The sequence below is a fragment of the Arachis ipaensis genome, chromosome B6 (assembly GCF_059453495.1).
Source record: "Arachis ipaensis isolate K30076 ecotype BB chromosome B6, ASM5945349v1, whole genome shotgun sequence".
Lineage (NCBI taxonomy): Eukaryota > Viridiplantae > Streptophyta > Magnoliopsida > Fabales > Fabaceae > Arachis > Arachis ipaensis.
In genome coordinates, this window is record NC_142441.1 from 150,693,447 (window position 1) to 150,713,488 (window position 20,042).

Sequence of the window (20,042 nt, forward strand, 5' to 3'; positions counted from 1 at the left end):
TTAGTGTATACATAGAATTTTTGTTATTTAACATGTAAAATTAAGTGAAAAAACAATAAATTTATAACAAATATAAATTTGGGGACTATAAAATTTAAAAATAATTGATCTAAAGCACTGAGTTTAAGCGTTTTACATTTTATTATTTTTTTGGGACGTCCTTTAATTTCAAACTCTGAGCATGTTGTATTAACCACACATGATTAGTTATTTCGTATGCTTTATGTTTTTGGCTGGTCTCTGTTCTCAATAGTGGTTGTATAATTGTCAACAACTCAACATTTCTTTTCTCCGTCACAGATGATGTTAATGCAACTGCACTGCGACCAAATCCGAAGAAGTTATGATCAATGGCATGCCAAATAGTAAATCAATGTCTAGTGCAAATCCGGAAAATAACACTTCCATTGTTGCTTGCCGGATTTGTGGTCTTGTTTGGCACATATAACCATGTTTTTAATGTCCATTGTTACTAGGACTAGCCATTAGATGGTTGATATGGATGCCAGTTGCCAAAAATGGAAAAAAAAAAAGTTCTCTAATTTATCAGAGCCTGGTTTCGATCCAGGGACCTGTGGGTTATGGGCCCACCACGCTTCCGCTGCGCCACTCTGATTGTTGAAAATTACTTCCCAAATATTTTATATCACTTTCTATTTTCTCTGAACATTATTGCATTAATTGGCAAGAGTTTGATTTTAATTTTTAAGGTCTATGCTCATGCAGGTGGAAATAGGCAGAATACAAACCTGATTCATGTTGTAATAGATGGCCCATGCCTACGTCTATTATTTTTTATAGAATTTTTCTTTAAGCTCGAAGTTGATCTGTTTAAACTCCGACAAGTCCACAAATCTATTTAAAAAGTTTGTTTTGTGAATTAAAAACTAAAATAATAAACTTAAAAAATCTAAATGACATTAAATTTATTCTAAATTTTATAATTTATATTTTATAAAGAATAATTTATTTATATATCAATCTTTAGTCACATTTCATAATCATATTTAGAATTTATACAAAATTAAAAAAAAAAACTATAATTTTAACCATCTTGCCTATTGATTTTTTTTAGATTTTTTTTATTTAATATAAATAAATAGTTAAAAATTTAAATTAAAAAAAATTATTTTTATAAAAATAATTTTGACGAGCCAACTAATGAGTTTTATAGTTTTTTTAAGTCTATGGTCTAGTCTTTTAACAAATAGGCTTTATAAAATAACTAAATCTAATCTGTTTAATAAAATTACCTGAGTCTAATTAATCCTAAAACAAGTTGAGCCACAAGCTCTATCGAGTAATCGAGGCTACTTCCACAGTTCCACCTTAGTAAGGTGTAAGATTAAGTTTACTAAAAAGACTTTAAATTATCCAAATACAAAAATTAATAATTTCCAAATAATGTTAGCCTTTACTATATGTTATTGAAACATAGAAAAAAAAAGTTATTGAAATATTATTAACCTGTTTAAAAACTTTTAATAATATAGAATTGAATTAAATTCTGTTAAGTGATACATAAAATATTTTTAAAATACATTCAAAATCATAAATAAAAAATTTAAACACTTTTGGTGGCCGTAATTACATATATAACAGTATTGACAATTTGAAGATTGTGATTTTTAAGTTGTTTTTCTATCTAAATCATTCTCCAATGCAAATTAGGACATCCAAAATACTTATGGTCCACTTCCGATGCAGAAGGATTAGCGACGCTGATGAAGACTAACACGACAAGGAGTAGGACGAAGCGAGGCTGCGAACTGAGCAGCGAAGAGGAAGGCGATGCCAAAGATGAGCGAGGTGGACGACGGCGTTGCAGAAGAACGGCGAAGCGGATGAACGGCACTGGGGATGACGCGTCGGCGCCGAGGAGGATGGCAGCACGGACAAATAATCACACAGACGAATTAAAATCTTTAATTTTACTGAATTTATATTTTTGGAAGTGTATTTAAATGATAATCTGTTAATAATTAAAAATAATAAAACTGAAATATAAATTTTAAATTTTAATTTTAGTTTTATTTAGTTTGTATTTTAGATGTGTATTCAATTTTAAAAAGACGCCAAATTTATTTAAATGTATTTGTTTTATTTTTTTTAATTATTGTAATAAAAAATTGAATATTGTACAATTTTTAAAGGATACCTAGTTGAATTGATAAATATTTTAGATATTTTATATTTTAAGTGAAATTATAATAGAACTAGAATAAGACCCGCGCGATGCGCGAGGTGATAAATTAATGATAGTATATAATAACTATTAAAAATTGTTATGTTTTGTATAATTAAATTAAATATGTGTAAACTAAAGTTAAATTTGAAAGTTGTTTTATTTAAAATAATTTGTAGTACAAAAGATTTGGATGTTGGAGTTGTACAAAGTAACATTTTTATTTGGTGGTTTGATTTTTGTATTTGTTTTAGTTTATGGACTTAGTCTTTTTTTATGTGGCGCTCATCCTCCTTTTTTATATTGGTTGTTGTTTGAGTTGTTGCTTTCTTCTTTCTTCCGAATATGTGTTTTGAATTTATATGATTTTCTTTCTCCTTAATCTCTTGATGTGCATGCAGTTTTCGAATGATATCTACAATAAAAAGAACAAAAATGTGTAGAATTTTTTGTAAATAAGTTATTTTTAATAAGAATAATTGAAATAATATAAAATAAAATTACCCGTTAATATTTTTCTTTGACCCACTCTTCAGATAATGTTTCAAGTAATGCAAATTCAAAATAGTGTTGGAGAATGTTTAAAATTGGATCTTTAATTTCGTTCACAACAGTTGTGAGTAAAAGGTTTGCTTTCATTATACCTTTAATTGGTCTATACAAACCATTTGCATCTTCTATTTTCAAATTTTTTATAGTATAAACTTTTCCTTCTTGTAAAAATGTTTGAAATTTTTTCATCATTTTTTTTTCACAATTACATGAAGAGGTGTCCCTGCAGTGTTAGTAAATCATAGTTAATAATTAGTTAAACAATTGATTACATTTTTTTAAGTTATTAGAAAAGAAACAATGAATAGCATATTGAAAGAAGTATAATTTTAACGATATTAAATTATAATTATATATAAAGTATTATAAAATAATATAAAAAGTATAAAAAGAAAAAATAATTAAAGTATTTTGTTCGTAAATTCAATTTAAAAATACAATAAATATGTTTGTTTTTGTATCTTGTCATTTAATATAATCATTTCTAAGTAAAGAGGCTCCTTTTCATTTGTGGGTGTTAATGTTTTCCATAGACAAACCACAAGAATTTTGATAAACAAATTGTCGATTTATTTGGTGATATTATCCAAAGAATGATGCTTCATTGAATAAGTTTGAGATGTTTGTAATTTGGAAAAGGAACAGTGATAAGAGACGTATAAATAGTTCAAATAGTATGGATTTTGAATATTTGTAACGTTAAATTTATTATGATTAATAATATTATTATGACATTTGTAATATGAATTTTATTACGTTTAATGAGTTATTTATAGAAATTAATAAATTAATTATGAGGTTATAAATTTATTGTATTATTTATAACGATAAGATATAATAAATATAGGGATATGAATTCAATGTCCGTGTAAGTTACAAATTTGGTTAGATATTATTAATTTATAATTATTGTCATTAGTAATTTTGCACCATAATTTGTATATATTTCTATTACTTATATATTCTTTTGCATATATATATATATATATATATATTGTTGATTTGAAAATAATAGTTGATTTGGTAAAAATTGAGTGGTTAATTCTAAAATTTTGTCAAGTAAGTGATATTGCTGAAATGACATCAATAGGAGAAAAAAAATGTCTTAAAAGTAATGTGGGTAAACTTATTTATAAACTTTTATATATTAAAAATAGATAGAATTTTAAATTAAATACGATTGAGTAAGAAGTAATTTTTTGAGAAAATATTAAAATTGAATTGAATTTCATTTAAATTAATTTAATTTTTTTTTGGTTTAAAACACTGTAAAGAGGTTTCCAAATATGCTATGTGATTGTTTGGGCGCCATTATTTTGATTAAAAAAGATATTTTTTCAATGAAAAAGATCTTTTTTTATTTTTTAGCGTGTTTGGTAAATTTCTAGTAGTAAAAGTAAAAGCACTAGAAAAAAAAATCTTTTTTGAAAAGTTGTAATTTATATCTTTTTTTAAAAGATATTTTTCTCTTAAAAAAAGATGCTTTTTAATCTAATAAATAAACAAAAAAGTACTTTTATAACATTATACCCAAATATAATTGATAGATAAAAAGATCTTTTTGCATGAGATACCCAAACATAAAATTACTTTTACTTCTCCATAAGATCTTTTAAAAAAAGATAACTGAACAAAAAAAAAGATCTTTTTCACTTTAAAAAAAACATTTCTTGTCAAAGAAGAATGGATTCAAATTTCTACAATTATTATAAAGATTTTGTTCCAAAATTGATAGAATCGTACTTCATTTAAAAGGTTGGAGTAATCTCTGTTTTAATCAATTTGAAACATACCCTTAGCATCAGCATTCTCCCATAGTCAAGATGGCTGAGACCTCCAATCCCAAAACCAAAACCGAACCGGATCTGAGTCGCTATTACAATGTTGTGACCGCAACAGGCCTTGGATTCCAGATTGGTGTAGCTGGGGACACTGCATTCCAGTTTCTTAAAGGCTTACATGCTTCTCCCAAAGGTGTTAGTACCTTCCACCGCCTTGGAAGCGCGTGCCAGAACGTGCGTCTCCGACCCTATGCAAGCATCCTCGCCGCCGTTGTTGGCAGTGCTTGTGCTCTTCACAAGGCCCACGACAAATGGCTACGCCCAATCCAGGATATTCAAGATACACAAAAAGGTACACGTGTACGTGCTTCCATTGCAAGTTCTTGATCAAGTGTTTTTCTTGCTACTTTTCTCAATATAAAATTTATTTTTTCTGGTAAAAAAAAAAAAACAAGAAAGTGCACTCATGCAAGTATTACTATAAAAGGCTAATTTCATGGTGTCTATGAATTGGTGTTTAAATTTTGTCTAATTTATCTTTTATAATAAATTTTAAGATGAAAACTCAGATGCAGTCGACTTCACATGAAGTTGATACCTGAGAGCCGTTAAATGATTTGACTGATTTAACTAAACTTTCATTCAATGACTAGCAGATATCAACTTCACGTGAAGTCACCTGACTTTTCACCAAATTTTAATTTTTTAAAAATTATTTATTGTTATATCTTTTAAATTAAATATTATCTTTTAACATTTTTTAGTAAATAAACACCACTTTTTAGGCACTATAATATTTACCTTATAAAATAAATATGAAATCTTCACGAGATTTAAATCTTAAAGTTGAGATTTAATAAAAATTTTATAAAATTTGTAGAGTCATTTAAAATTATAAATAAAAAAAATTAAAGAGTTAAATTAAAATTAATTTAAGAGTATAAGATAAAATATTAATATTAGAAGTATGAGTTTAAAATGTATTATTAAATTATTAAATTAAATTAAAAAAATTGATTTAATAACTAAATTATAATAAAAAATAATAAATTTTGATAATTTTTAACATTTCCTCTCGTAAATTTAGAATCCAAATTGTCTGTAATTGTTATGTTCTGTGTTTGTTATTTGAAAAATTGCTTCTGTATGTACAGTTGTTTTAACGAAGGATCAATCCCCGAAAGGGCGGTTTTGTGAAACTGCCTATGCAACTGGCTTGAATTTCCATTTCGGGCTTATTGGGGGCTCCGCCTACCACTTTCTCAGAGCATTGGACGGCGGTGGCTCCCCCCGCCTCGGTTGTGCGTTCCGCGCAGTGCGCCTCAACACGCTGGGTGTCGCCGGCAAGTTTGGTGCCTGGTCCCTACTCAGCGACACCTTAATATATGCATCGTCCGTTGCTCTTAAACGGAATTATGATGACTCATGGAAAACTACCATTGTTGCTGATGCTGCTGCCATAGGGCTGCTCTCAGCCCGCCGTGGCCTCCCTGCCGCTGCTGCCTTTGCCACCCTTGCCGGCGGTATGGAACTTCTTCTCGCGGGGCTGGACCATTGTCTTCTTCAAGATAACCAACCATGTAAACAAAAAGGTTTATTCTCTCTTATCAATCTATGTTACATAATACATATGCTAACTTGCTTATCAAAAATGCTATTTTTAATATATTTATATATAAATTTATATACATATATGTGTAATTTAATTTATTTTTAATGTATATTTATATTTTAATATATATTTTTAAAAAATATACACTAAAAATTTATTTTAGTAACTAATTTTAGTATATACGTGATATAGTCGTTTTATTATAAATACTTGACTTGTCATTTAATTATTACTTCAGTGCACAGAAAATATTTAAGAATTTTTTCATATTATATGCTAAAAATAAGTCATTATATAAGATACGTAACTAATAATTATGGAAAATTTTGTTTATACTGTTAGAAAAGATTTGATTATTTTACTGTTACATTTTTTATTATTTCTAGAGATCCAAAACTTTGTTAAAATAATATGTCAAACAATATGTATAAATATATGAGTCTAATTTAGTGACTAATCTTTTCTGCTCATCAAAAGTTTTATTACTTAGCATTTACTGATCCGACGGATACTTTTTTCTTTTTTCTTTTTTTTAAAAAAAAATATGTTTTACAGCAGCTTGGTAAAATAGTTTGTATTTCCATTATTCAAAACATATCGATGTTGGTAAGATTGAAATTTTAGGTGGATGATGGATCCTCATAAGTTGCTTAATCCAAATGAGTTTATTTATTTATTTATTTTGACTGATATGCTAACATATTTGATGTCAACAATAAGCATGCAAAGAAGGTGTAGAGGCAGAGCATGTGGATAATAATATTCAAGATATGAATCCAACTCAACAAGCTGAGAAGACAAACACAAACATGGTTGAAGAACAAGACAATGTTGGAAGCTAAAGCTCGCATTATTTTTATACAAAATCCCAGTTATGTTTTTTTTCTTTTTAGTTATAAGCATAGTTTATTTCAAAAAATAAGAAATGATTTACTCTCTTTACATTTGATACCACTTTACTTTGGTTAGGAAAATCTTTAGTATATTCATGAGAGTATGAGGCAAACAAATTTGACTTAGGTGTAAACTTTTTAAATAAGTTCCCTTTAAAATATAAGGGTTTTTATTAATAGTAATTTATGAATAAATTATTTTGTGTTTAAATTTTTTGTTATAGAAGTATTTATTTTAAAATTATAGTTTTTGAATAAATGATTCAAAAAATATAATTTTTTTACACGTTAAAATAACGATGATAATAAATACCCTTTAATATTGAATATTAATTTTACATTACCTAATTTCACTTATTTTTAAATTATTTATACTCATAATTTAAATCAGTGTCTTTTAAAAATTTTGTTTTTAAATTTGCTCAACTAGTTTTGTTAAAATGTGTTTTAGATCTATATTCAGTCATTATCTCTTTTTACATATTTTCATGAATATAATAGTATTTTGTTCATTTTAATCAGTTTAAAATTTTCTTACGAACTTGCCACTTTCATGAATGTGTTAAAAAGAACATAAAAAAAAAAAACATTTCGTACATGAAGAGATACATAAAAATAAAATAGTGGAAGGCCAATACTTCTAGTGGAATATTGCGTAAAAATGGTGGTGGAGCGCTAATATTTTCGGTAAAAACAGTAGCACCTAATACAAATTATATAAGGAAAAGTATAGGTAACCAACAATATTTTTGAACAATGTGTGAACAATATGAATAATAGGGTTAAAAGAGTAAATTAATCTTAAATTTAATTAGTAGCATTAAATTAGGATGTAGTGTATTTTTATTTGATTGGTGATTGTTGTTCATGTTGTTCAAAATGGTCATTATTTACCTAGCACTCCTCGTTATATAAATATCCTCAATGCATAAAACTAAAAAAAAATGATGGAGTATTGTACTCAAAACAAGGATTTAAAAATTAGAACTTACTAACATTAGGGTTAAAATGATGTGTGTGATCCCAATTACATTGAATTCCTTGTTAACCTGTTGCCATATAAAGTGTTCAACTTCTTCATTCACTGCCACAAAAAGTTAAAGATTCCAGTGTTTATGATCCCTTCATAATCCCCTTCTTGAGAGTGGTAACTTGTCCTTGAAGCAACTCCATTGTTCCTTCCCCTTTAAGAGTTCATCATCTGCTACAATCAGTGAGAATAGCAGAATTCATCATATTTTGAAGCAACTTGGTTGATACATTTTATTAAGATATAGTGTTTTTATAGGGAGGAGAGAAAATGTTTTAATTTTACAAAATAAATCTTGAAAATGTTGAATTTTTGTGGTTGACTTTTGTCAACTCATAATAAATTAAACCTCCATGATTGTGACTTGCAATTGGGTGCAATTGGGTGGAGGTTCAACAAGCTTTTAGTCTAAGTTTTGTTAATAAATATTTTACGAGCACCACTTAATATTATTTATTTTGAAAAAAAAATCTATAAATTTCTTATATGATAGTAAATGAATTGGATACTTGTTAGTTAAATCTTTAATTTCCAAAATAATGTTTTCCTTAGGGTTGCTCACAAATTTATTTTCAATGTATATTAAAAGATATCAAGCTATAACAGCAAAAAACAAAAAACAAAATCTTATAGATGAATAATATATAGTGTTCCTAATAACAAGGTTATTGTTCATTATAAATTAAAGAGTAAAGTATCGTTTTTGTCCCCAACGTTTGGGGTAAGTTTTATTTGTGTTTCTAACGTTTAAATCGTCCTATTTATATTCCTAACGTTTATAAACGTGATTCAATGTTATCCTACTATCAATTACACTAACAAATCAGATTATATTTTTCAATTATTCTCACTTGGATGTATTCATTCTCAATTAGGTCTCCCTTGGATGTGCTCGATTTTAATATTATACCCACTATTTGTGTTTAGATTCAATTATGTTCCTAAAAAAGTGAATTATGTAAATGTTGTAGGAATTAGTTTCAACTTTTGATGAGCTATTTTTTGGAGTGGATCATCGATTCTATCCTAGACATTTGTATTCTAATTTCAAGAAGAGATTTTTAAAACTCAAACTAAAGCGTTCATGATGTGTAATTGACGGCAGGATAACATTGAATCACTTTTACAAACGTTAGGGATACAAATAGGACAATTTAAACGTTAGAGACACAAATAGGATTTATCTCAAATGTCGGGACAAAAACAATACTTTACTCTAAATTAAAAAAAAAAAAAAAAAAACTGTGCAATGCAATATCAACTAATTAGAAACTACAGCCACAACAAAGATAGAAAAAAGAGAGCATTGAGACCAATGCAATAGCTTCAAAAATTGACACAATTTTGAAAATCATATCATCTATGAAAGAAAGTGGCCAACAAAGCTTCTTCCACTTCAATGAAGACATTAAAAACTTCCAACTCCATGATTTCTTCCTTAGCTTCTTGAATAACCATGTCTTCTTAGTAACTATGTCACTTGATCCTCTCTCCATAATAATAGCAATCTCTATATTAATATTATTGCTATATGATTTTTGCTTGGATACTCATAATGAAAAATGGTTAAATATATAATAAGGAATAAAGCAAAAAAGACTTGGGAGAATCTATTAATATTAGTACCACGTGGTTGGTCTTTTAGGCCAATATTTCATTCTAATTCAATGGACTAATAACAAAAGATGCCCCAACTAACTGAGAAAGAGTGTAGAGAATATTGTGGCAACTATGAATTATTAATACTAATAAGGAATCAAGTTTTATGCTTGACAAGATTTGAGTCGGTGTTCTGCTGATGAATTCGTGTGTAGGTTCTACCGAAAGCTCAAAAAACCTACCACTTTAAATCAAAATTTAAGTTCGATATATATTCCATTCAAATTACACAAAGTTGATGCATAGAGAAAGTATAGGGAGTTAATGGTCTAAGTGTACAATGCAATGGAGATTTAGAAAATATTAGAGATATGACAATTAGTGTTACATTGTCCTGTCAGGTTACGCTTTTGGATGAGTGGTTTCATGATATGGTATTAGAGTGTTAGATTCGAAATGTCAAGAGTTCGATTCTTGGTGAACCCCAAAATCATTTTAAACCTTTGGGATGAGTGGTTTTATGACATGAGATGTTCTTAAACATTGTCTAATACAAAATGAAATGAAAAATAGGCAATTTCTTTTTTTTTTTTTTTTTTTGTCAGGGAAAAATAGGCAATTTCTAATGTCTTGAAATTAAACAGATATTTAGAAGAATAAATAATTTCTCTTACCGAAAAGAATTGTCCAAAAAACAAAATCCAAAAGAAATAGCCCAAAAGGGTCAGTCAATACAAAATGTAAAATTATAAATACTATAAATCTTATGAAGCCCAAAAAGAGCCCATTTCATACAATCCAATCAATTTGTTTTCATGATCTAAAATTAAAAAAAAAAATCTTGAATACCCAAAAACAAAATCTTAAAATGTTGGAATTTGACTCGGACATAGATAAGCATGAATTGTATGAGTCATCATTAATTACTAAATGCAGGTTTCAAAAGATACTATGTATATATGGGGTGATATTAGTTTTGAATTCTATGATGATATTACTTGGATTTGACTTGTCACTTATGTATCAATGGAGATGATGATTAATTGATGATGATGATGGCGGTGTTAATATTAAATTGTTTTTCTATAATGACTTTGTCTTTGTAAACACTAATTAAAAGATTTAGACTTTGAATTTATGTTTATGATTGCGTTCAACGCGGAATATATATTCTTCAATACGCCCAAATTTCTCTGTACATTTTTTTTAGTATTACTATTTAAAATGAAAGTTTTTTTCCCTCTAAAAAAATTAGAGATTTTAGAATTTTTTTTCCCGAATAACCATAAAGAGAATACGAATTCCAACCAAAATCAAGCAACTTTTCAATTAGGCTATTTCGTTTATAGTTGTTAGAATTGAATCACTCTAAAAAAATAAATTTATGCTATCATCTAAATATATAATTATAAATTATTTAGTTAATTTTTTTAGGGTTAAGTATAATTTTATTTTTTAAGGTAGGGATTGAAAAATTTTTTTAGTTTCGACTTTTTTTTGCCTACAAAATCACCACCTCTTCGAAGATGATGAGGAACGCGACCAGGCGCGTCGCGGCAAGGTAAGGGTGGGTTGCGGCAAGGCTAGGGCTCAAGTTACGGCGCTGCAAGGTTGAAGTACGGCAAGAGACGAGACGAAGGCTGAACGAGGAAGAGGGGCGACGTATACAGTGTATAATGATTTAAACTATACTAATAAACTTAAGGTTTAATTCAATAAAATATTCGTGTTAATTATTTTTCAAAATTATTTGACCTGGAAATAAAGCATTTACAATTTTTTTATATTGATTTTCTTGATGCATAATAATGTCTATGCAAAGCACGAGTAATCTCCTAATTCATAAATAGTTGTCAAAATTAAATTGATAATTAATCTGATTAGATTACTAATTTTTTAATTCAACAAGCAAATCACTGGTTAAGCCATTTAATATATGGGAAAGTATGAAGAATTAATGGAATATTTATACAATGTGTACAATGGAGGTTTAGAGAATATTAGAGATATAATCATTAGTGTTACATTTTTTCATCAGTTAAAGCTTTTGGGATCAGTGGTACCATGACATGGTATTAGAGCGTTAGATCCGAAAGATCAAGAATTCAATCTTTGGTGAACTCCAAAATCAGTTTAAACTTTTGGGAAGATGTTTATTATCGCTATTACACGAATGGTTATTCTAGATAGTATGAGAGATGTTCATTTTGTAACTCAATAACCCATTGTATACATTGTACAAATAGTTCATTGTCTCCCTCGCGAAATCCTATATAATTATATATTTTTGTTAAAAAAAAGTATAGATACTGTAGTGAAATTAAATGTTCGGATAAAATAATTTAAAAAAAAAGGTTGAATGACTGTTGAGATGGTAGCTAACTTGCTATACTTAAAGTGTGAACTAAGACTCAAGTTTGAAGTCCACGTTACCCCGCAAGTTGTTTCTGACTTTAGAGATGAATAATCAAACATCTTGGTAACTCCGATGAGAATCAACAACAACATGATCATGAAGAGTTCTCCAAGATCTTCTTCAACACCAATGGATCCAAGAATCTGGAGCAAGCTACCTCCAGAGATCTTAGAATACATCCTCTCTTTTCTTCCCCTCAAAACCTTCCTCAATCTCAGGTCAACTTGCAAGTCTTTCTGGTCTCTCATCTTCACTCCTCCTTTCATAAACAAACACTCTTCTTCTTCTTCTTCTTCTTCTTCTTCACCTTTCTCTAACTTCCTCTTCCTCTCACACCCTCAGTTCCACCATAGCCACTTCACTCTCTATGACTGCAACCACGCCACGTGGCGCAACATCTCCCTCTCCCTCACCACCAATGATTCTTCCTCCCTTCACCATTCTTCTCCATCATCATCATGCTTCACCACACTTGTTTCATCCGGTGGGTTGTTCTGTCTCTCCGATCCAACCTCATGTTCTTTGCTTGTGTGCAATCTCTTGGCAAAAACTTCTAGAAAGATTGAATATCCAAGTTTCAATCTTCACCTTGAGCATCTCACTTTTGTTACAACCCCAAAAGGGTACACAATTTTTGTCCTTTTCTCTCACTCTTCTTCTTCTCCTTCTTCAAGTTCTAGTAATGTGTTTGTCTATGACTCAAAGGTGCTATCTTGGACAAGATTTGAAGGGCGTTTTGGGGTTAATTTAGGTGATAACATTCGCCAGCATCAAGGTGTTTACTTTAATGGGGGTTTGTATTTTGCAACCCCAGAGCCATTTTCTGTGGTGAAATTTGATTTGGGGATTGGGAAATTGGAGAGACCAATTGGGGTGTTACCAAATCAAGTTACATTCTTGAGATTGGTGGGGGATGGAGGAGAGGGTAAAAAAATGTACTTGGTTGGTGGGGTTGGGAGCAATGGAATCTCAAGGAGCATAAAATTGTGGGAGTTTTGTGAAGAAAATGATTATGGGAATTATTGGAATGAAGTTGAGAGTTTACCTGATCTTATGTGTAGGAAATTTGTGTCAGTTTGTTACCATAACTATGAACATGTTTATTGCTTTTGGCATGAAGGGATGATATGCATTTGTTGCTACACTTGGCCTGAGATTTTGTATTACTTGGTTTCAAGGAAGACATGGCATTGGCTTCCAAGGTGCCCTTCTTTGCCTCTCAAATGTAGCTGTGGATTCAAGTGGTTCTCTTTTGTTCCTAATCTCTATGCTGCTGTTTGAGACATGTATGTAATGTATCACCCTTTTTGTCTTTTATCTTCTTTCTTCTCTTTAATTTTTCAGTTGCTTTTAGTTTGTTGGAGATATCCTTAGATTTGGTATGTTTTTTTTTTTAATATGATTTTTGGAATGAGAATGATACTTGATTAGTTGAACTTACAGTTTCTTAATTTACTAAGGATTATTGCTTAAGCAGCTTCTGTGTGTGTTTGATTCAGTATTAAAAAGATATTACTTCTGTAGTTCTGTTTAGCTCTAGAATTGATTTCTCAAAGTAGTAATTAGTAATAATCAAAAGTCATATGTTAGGAATTAGGATAGTGCCATCAAAGTTACAGGTAACAATTTTCACCTAAACCATATTGATTAACACTTTCTTGTCATCTTGTAAATTGTCTTATGCTTAGTCTTTGGGTTATTTTATCAAATTCAATGGTATAATAACTAAAAATATATTTTTATCCAACAAATTTCCTGAACTAAATTGCTTTTCTAATACTACAAATTGTTGAAATTTATTTTTAATATTTTTAAAATAAGTTACAAATATGTTTTGAATTTTAAAAATATAATAATTAAGAAATATAAAAATAATATTATATAGTAATTTTTATTCTCTTAACATGAAAATATCAAATATCATTTTCAAAATAAGGATAAAAATATAAAAATTTCAACAATAAATTTTAAAACTTAAAACAAACATAATATTATTTTTATAAACAATTTCTAAAAATAAATTAAAATTTATTGAAAATGACGTTATCAACTCAATCCAATTGCCGTTCTTCCATTAATTTGCATTGTTTATGCTCTTGGATTTAGATTGGTACGTCTTTATCGATACTGACACAAGATAATTTCCAGGATCAGGTAAGATGTTACAACATACAAATCAGAATATATAGCTTCACGATAACATCAATCTAATCATATTTGACTATGTAAAATCTTAGCAGTTATTAATGATTATTATCATTTTCTTTGTAGAAAAAAGGGAATATCTCTGTGGTTTTGTATAGCTATTCTAACACGATACATGTTACAACTTTTGACCTTCCAATTTGTGCACTTTATGTTTTTCGTATGAGAGAAAGAAGAGTGTATTTTCCAATAATGTGAGAAGAGAAGTGTTTAACTTTGTTATGGGAGCTACAAAGTGGTGCTTTCGATTTGTGATTTCGAAAATAAAAAAAAATTTAATGTTAAAATCGGACCGTCTGTTTTTTATTTTAAAAAATAAAAAAAATACAAAATACAAAACAAATCATGCGATTTGTAGTTTTTTTTTTCAAACAAATCGGATCCTCTGATTTGTAGTTTACTTTTTTCTTCAAACAAATCGGACCGTCCGATTTGAATAAAATACCATATTAAAAAAAAATACATAATCTTCCAATAACAATATATTAAACATATATTTAAACAATATAAAAAAATTAGCCCCAATTTGTATCGCTAGCTGCTCCCTTTCATATTTATAAACTTCTTCTCTCTTTGAATTTCTCTTTGATGCCTTCCATCATTTTATTTTTGACATGGCTTGGGAAATGGTCTAACCACTTAATTAGAGGGTTATTGAAAACAAGCGTCACTTTCTTTCTTCACTCATAAATTTAGTTCACAATATTTACGGTCTCATATATTAAAGTCAACTAATTTAACATTATCTAATTTTTTTATATAAAAAAACTTTAATATAATACTTAATTATTATATTTTATAGTGTTTTTGAAAATTATAGGGGTGGGACAATACAATACGCCTTCCGTCCATAATTTTAAAAAATACTATAAAATACATTATCTGAGTATTACACCAAAATTTCATTAATAACTAAAAAATAAACGATCTTACTTACCTATAAGTAAATCATGATAGAACTTCCGTTATTTCGAATTAATGCTTGATATTGGTTTGATGAATTTTAGTAGTAGTTATAATAAGACCAATCCTAAATTGAAAGACAGTAAATAAAATGAAGTTTCCGATTGGCATTTGAAAAATACTAAGGACAGTTAAAAAACAATTACAGGTTGCATGTCAAGTGTCATAGGCCAAAAAATTCAATGGTCATTAAGTTTCCTTTGAAAATATTATGGAAAATACACAATTATTAATTAAATACCGTCTATGTAGCCTAATTAATTATATTTTTATGCCTACTACTGGAATAGTCATATAAAACAATGAATCTAATTCAATGTCAATGAACAATATTTTATGCTAATCAAAATTAAACTCATAAATTTTGCATGTTATTGACTTCTACTTAACAAAAGATATAATCATTTTGATAGATCAAGATAGTATAGGTGTCACATAATAAAAGTTATAAATTTAATAATAGTTAATAATTTTACCAATTTTTTATTTTAAAAGAATTGTTCTCTTACAAAATCACATCGAAAATAGAAATTTCAAAATGGCAAATAAAGCTTTCATGGTTGTGGAGGTTGCCAGCTACTACCAAGTACCAACCAACAACACTTTTAACTTACATTTCTTGTAGCTGGGGCTAGGGAACGAGTATTAGTATTAGTGTACTATTTCTCGAGTCCACCTTCAAAGCTTAAATAAAAGAATGCTGACTTTTTAGGCACAATTCTTAGGACTACATTAAGAGGGATAAAAAGAATCTTCTTAAATAAAAGTATCCCAAATTATAAAATTAGAATCAATTTAGACTGATTGAACAGGGTCCCAGAAAAAGACAATAACCGGTCATTATCTCTAAATATTTTAGGTGCCTTAAGTAAACAGTTATAATATATTATATTACAAAATAATGTCGGTGTTTAGAAGCTAACAAATAATTGTCAATGAGTGGCAAGTAAAAATTTATACTCATTATTTTTCCAGGTCAAAAAAATATGAATATTGATTCTCCTATATATTAATCCGTAATTATGATCTCACACTGATAATGAATTATTGTATTATAATATGAACCATAACAAAGACAGGAAGTCTACAAAGACTGCTAAGCACTAAAAAATAGAAGGGGGCAATAATTGCTCAGATTCTGCATGCAATTAATGCAACATTTCAAAAAGGGTAACGTGTTCATAACTTGAAAGAAGCTTACAAAGTGTTTACAATTTTGCGCTACTAATTGCAAGTAAGTGGACTTTAGCCCAAATCAGCTCAAAGGATGAGGGGTGAGTTCACTATGGGGAGATATCAACAAAGGTGAATGCGTATGCAAATTGCAACATATGGAACTGTGAATTCACTGAAAGACCAAACTTCATAAATTCAAGCAACACCCAGAAGTTTAAAATTAATTAATGATAATTAGTTTCAAATTAGATGCTATCAATAATTTAGATTTCATTCCCATGACAATGTCAATACAATCTCAATACAACCAATCAATCATTTGAATATAATAAGAACAAAATTGAAGGCATCGACAATCTATATCGATTTCCTAAACTTTCTTACTCTGTTCTACCTGATTGAAGAAATATGTGGGAAAAAACATGGAATATTTTATCTGTTGAGATTTAGCATTATCACTATATATAAATTCATTTATGGCTTGAGCAAAAGGGAGAAGCCAAACTTGGGGCTATTTTCCAAAGCCTTCGTTTCAAAGGCACCCGAGATAGTCAAGAATGACTTGTCTGTAAGCTCATGCTGCAACACAGCTCCAAGGTTCCCGTGGTTGTTCAGCTTTGCTTTCACAACCGTCTGTGTATCGACTACGTATGAACATCCCACTGTCAATGTGTTCTCATTGGTAGAGAACCTTCTGCTAATCTCTCCTACAACGGCGCCCCCATTCAACTTTTCCAGCTGATGCAAATACATTACCTTCATGGAGTCTCCTTTGTCAGCTCTACAAAAGTATACAGAAAAAGAAAGGGAGGAAATAATTATATACCGAGGCATAATTCTTTGAACATTGACATTGCAAATTACTCACACCCTGATAAGTTGTAAAGTATGAATCTCAAAACAATCAATACATGTAAACCAACAGTTATTCAACCAGAGTTGCAACAGCAAAATCTTACATGCTGAACGCTTAAGTATAAAGAAACAAGAAAAGAACCTCTGATTAAAAACATCCCACCAAAATAAGAAGGAATTTCATTCCAATAAAGTAATCATCCGAATTTAATATTTAGCTTTGAGGGCATGGCTTGTGAAAGTCACAGTTCAAATCTTGGAATCGCCTCTTTGCTTCCAAGAGATTGCTCTGTACATCTATCCTTTGCACTCCTCAAACCCATGACCAGTTAAGCGCCCATGCGCTATGGGGCATAGCTTTGAGGGCATGCCCCTTTTAACTTATATTTGACTTTGTAAAAATGCATTACTTATGTCAATTTAACATTCAACAATTAAAAGTATTTCTATACTTACAAAATTACTGAAGCATTGGAAGTCGGCATTTTCAAGCAAACACCAGCATTGTACTTTGTTAACTTGCCAATAGCCGTTGAAAAGCTTGTTTCTGCCCCAAATGCAATGCCAGGAGTCCCAATTGTTGCAGAAAAATCAATTGTAGGGGAACGATTGAAACCAAAGGCAGTAGTAAAAGCCACATGATCATGAAGATACTGAACCTCTAACTGCATCAAAAAACAACAACTTACTAATATCCCAAAATGATATATTTCTCTCCAATCATATATACCAAACAATCCCAATACCTTGCCAGAGTTGTAATCAGGTACTCGTATGGATGCAATGGCTTTAGCAGAAGGCAATATGTCTGATATAGTAAATGTTGTCAATACCTACAGAACAGATATCAGTTACTACAAGGCATAATATTTCAAAAGATCACTTTTTTAAAAATATTAATTTCAATAACACCACTTTTAGTTAGAGTCATTTAAAAAGAAAGGATTAAGGATTTGTGCATAGCTTCTTAAAAGGTAAAAAGATATAGGAGCAATGCATCAAATAAGGAATATAAACAAAAAAATTTTAAAAAAAGAGAGAAAGAAATTAGGGAGAGCAACATACACTTGAGAAAGAAATTAGAGAGAGCTACATACACTTGATTCAGTATCAACTTTGACATGAACATCCGTTTTGTCTTTGTATTTAAACAACGCAGCCACATTTCCAGATGAGAGTCCTCTACTTTTCAACAATGTGGAACTCAAATCCTGAAATTACAATCAACAACAAAAAACAAATTTCAATAGCAGCCAATAAATCTCAACAGCATACACCATTACACCTCATAAACAAATCATACAATTACAACATCTAACCAATAATTGCTATTACACTGACAGCAACTTCTATGAGATTAATTTTGACATATCAATATATCACCAATGTAAAATATTTCCCATTATCAACCAACCAAATACCACCCCCTTTATGCCACATTGGACATAAACATAATAATTGCCAAACTACAAAACTACCATAAAAAAGATAGTAATTCAGAATTTCAGATTCTATATCCTACACTGGCATCCTTATAACTCCTACAGTGTATTCGAATATAATAATAACTCTTTACTTCAAAAACGAGCTCGTACGGTAAAATAGAAAAAAAAGCAATAGTTTTATCTCTGAAATGGATAACTACGAACAACGGAAATAATGATTCATGTAATTTGAACCGCAAAAAAATGGAGCATGGCGAAATGAATATTAAAAAAAATTCAAATTTGGTTTTGATTTGGAAATCAAGGATCGGCTAAAAATGAAGGAAAACGCACAACACCGGTGTTGGAGGAGGAAGAGATAGTGAGTTTGTGATCAGCGTTGTAATCCTTCGTTAGGACATCTGCAGGAGGGGGAAAAACGCGATTTTTGAAAACGAGAATCAGAACCAGAATCAGTGCGAGGAAGAAAGAAGGAGGAGTTAGGGTTTTTACCTCTGGCCTTGCTGCCAATAGCAGAGAAGAATCCAGGTCCTTTGTTGCTTGACATTTTTGAATCTGAAGCTGGATGTGTTGCATAGAAAGAGAAAAACACGCAGAACGAGAGAAAAGAGGGAAGAATGGGGTTTAGGTAAAACCCTTTCTCTTTGGCGTCCCCCAAACGACGTCTTCACTTGACCAAAAAAAAGGGCTTGAAAAAAGTGCTCTCGTTGAGAGTCGAACTCAAGACCTCCCGCTTACTAAACGGGTGCTCTAACCAACTGAGCTATGAGAGCTTGTTGGCTATGCAGGATTAATATAATATAATAATGCATATTGATTTTGATAAAACCAAATTTATATTCTATACTTAGTAGTATTTTCCATTAAAGAAATAATAGTCTGTTTTTCTGATGTGTATATATATAGGCATATTATGTCAAGAGTTAGTTTTAGAATAAATAGTAGTTTGTTGTATCTGAACTATCTACTTATTATTTTACTAAGGAGAAGAAGAGACCACCCCCTACGGATTGGATTAAGGCAAATGTGGATGCTTCATTCAGAAAGGATACGAGCTATAGCAGTGGTTTTCAGAGACAACAAACGAAAGATTTAATCAGAATTTACAGGATTAATTCATGCAATATCAAGTACAGTAGCAGAAGCTTTAGCTATCAGACAAGCTCTAATCATTGCAAATAATTTGTCCATGGAAAAAATTATTACTTAATCAGATAGTTTAAAAATAATACAAGCAATCAAATCCAGAAGTCCAATCGGAGAAGCATGGAACAATTACCTGATAGGGGCGTAACTTGGACTCCCAGGAAAGGCAACCTCCTTCAGAGAT

The 20,042-nt window shown here is 29.8% G+C and overlaps 3 protein-coding genes and 1 non-coding gene across 5 annotated transcripts; 2 read left to right on the forward strand and 2 right to left on the reverse strand.

Annotated features, from left to right (window-relative positions):
- The first annotated feature begins 4,545 nt into the window (after positions 1–4,545).
- Positions 4,546–6,996, forward strand: LOC110264190 (uncharacterized). The gene is made up of 3 exons (XM_021105850.2): positions 4,546–4,870; positions 5,673–6,110; positions 6,851–6,996. The coding sequence occupies exons 1-3, from the start codon at positions 4,561–4,563 to the stop codon at positions 6,970–6,972; spliced, it is 870 nt and encodes a 289-aa protein (XP_020961509.1). The 5' UTR covers positions 4,546–4,560; the 3' UTR covers positions 6,973–6,996.
- A 5,050-nt stretch (positions 6,997–12,046) lies between these two features.
- Positions 12,047–13,544, forward strand: LOC107605615 (Galactose oxidase/kelch repeat superfamily protein). Its single transcript, XM_016307549.3, has one exon. It carries the CDS (start codon positions 12,141–12,143, stop codon positions 13,347–13,349), a length of 1,209 nt encoding a protein of 402 aa, XP_016163035.1. The 5' UTR covers positions 12,047–12,140; the 3' UTR covers positions 13,350–13,544.
- Positions 13,545–16,657: 3,113 nt separating this feature from the next.
- On the reverse strand, positions 16,658–19,385 carry LOC107605616 (mitochondrial outer membrane protein porin 2). Of its 2 annotated transcripts, XM_016307551.3 has the most exons (6): positions 19,205–19,385; positions 19,046–19,113; positions 18,365–18,478; positions 18,014–18,100; positions 17,724–17,932; positions 16,658–17,193 (listed from the first exon to the last, which is right to left on the reverse strand). In XM_016307551.3, the coding sequence occupies exons 1-6, from the start codon at positions 19,257–19,259 to the stop codon at positions 16,887–16,889; spliced, it is 840 nt and encodes a 279-aa protein (XP_016163037.1). In that variant the 5' UTR covers positions 19,260–19,385; the 3' UTR covers positions 16,658–16,886. The 2 variants fall into 2 exon arrangements, with proteins under 2 accessions (XP_016163037.1, XP_016163038.1); XM_016307552.3 differs by lacking the exon at positions 19,046–19,113.
- Positions 19,386–19,411: 26 nt separating this feature from the next.
- Positions 19,412–19,485, reverse strand: TRNAT-AGU (transfer RNA threonine (anticodon AGU)). The gene has a single exon. It is a non-coding gene; the product is annotated as a tRNA-Thr (tRNA).
- Between the last annotated feature and the right edge of the window lie 557 nt (positions 19,486–20,042).

Coding starts and splice junctions, on each gene's coding strand:
- LOC110264190 (XM_021105850.2), top strand. CDS start 4,561: ATGGCTGAGACCTCCAATCCCAAAACCAAAACCGAACCGGATCTGAGT. Junction 4,871..5,672: donor TATTCAAGATACACAAAAAG/GTACACGTGTAC, acceptor CTGTATGTACAG/TTGTTTTAACGAAGGATCAA. Junction 6,111..6,850: donor CCAACCATGTAAACAAAAAG/GTTTATTCTCTC, acceptor GTCAACAATAAG/CATGCAAAGAAGGTGTAGAG.
- LOC107605615 (XM_016307549.3), top strand. CDS start 12,141: ATGAGAATCAACAACAACATGATCATGAAGAGTTCTCCAAGATCTTCT.
- LOC107605616 (XM_016307551.3), bottom strand. CDS start 19,259: ATGTCAAGCAACAAAGGACCTGGATTCTTCTCTGCTATTGGCAGCAAG. Junction 18,101..18,364: donor AAGTTGATACTGAATCAAGT/GTATGTAGCTCT, acceptor TCTGTTCTGTAG/GTATTGACAACATTTACTAT. Junction 17,194..17,723: donor TCCAATGCTTCAGTAATTTT/GTAAGTATAGAA, acceptor ATACTTTTGTAG/AGCTGACAAAGGAGACTCCA.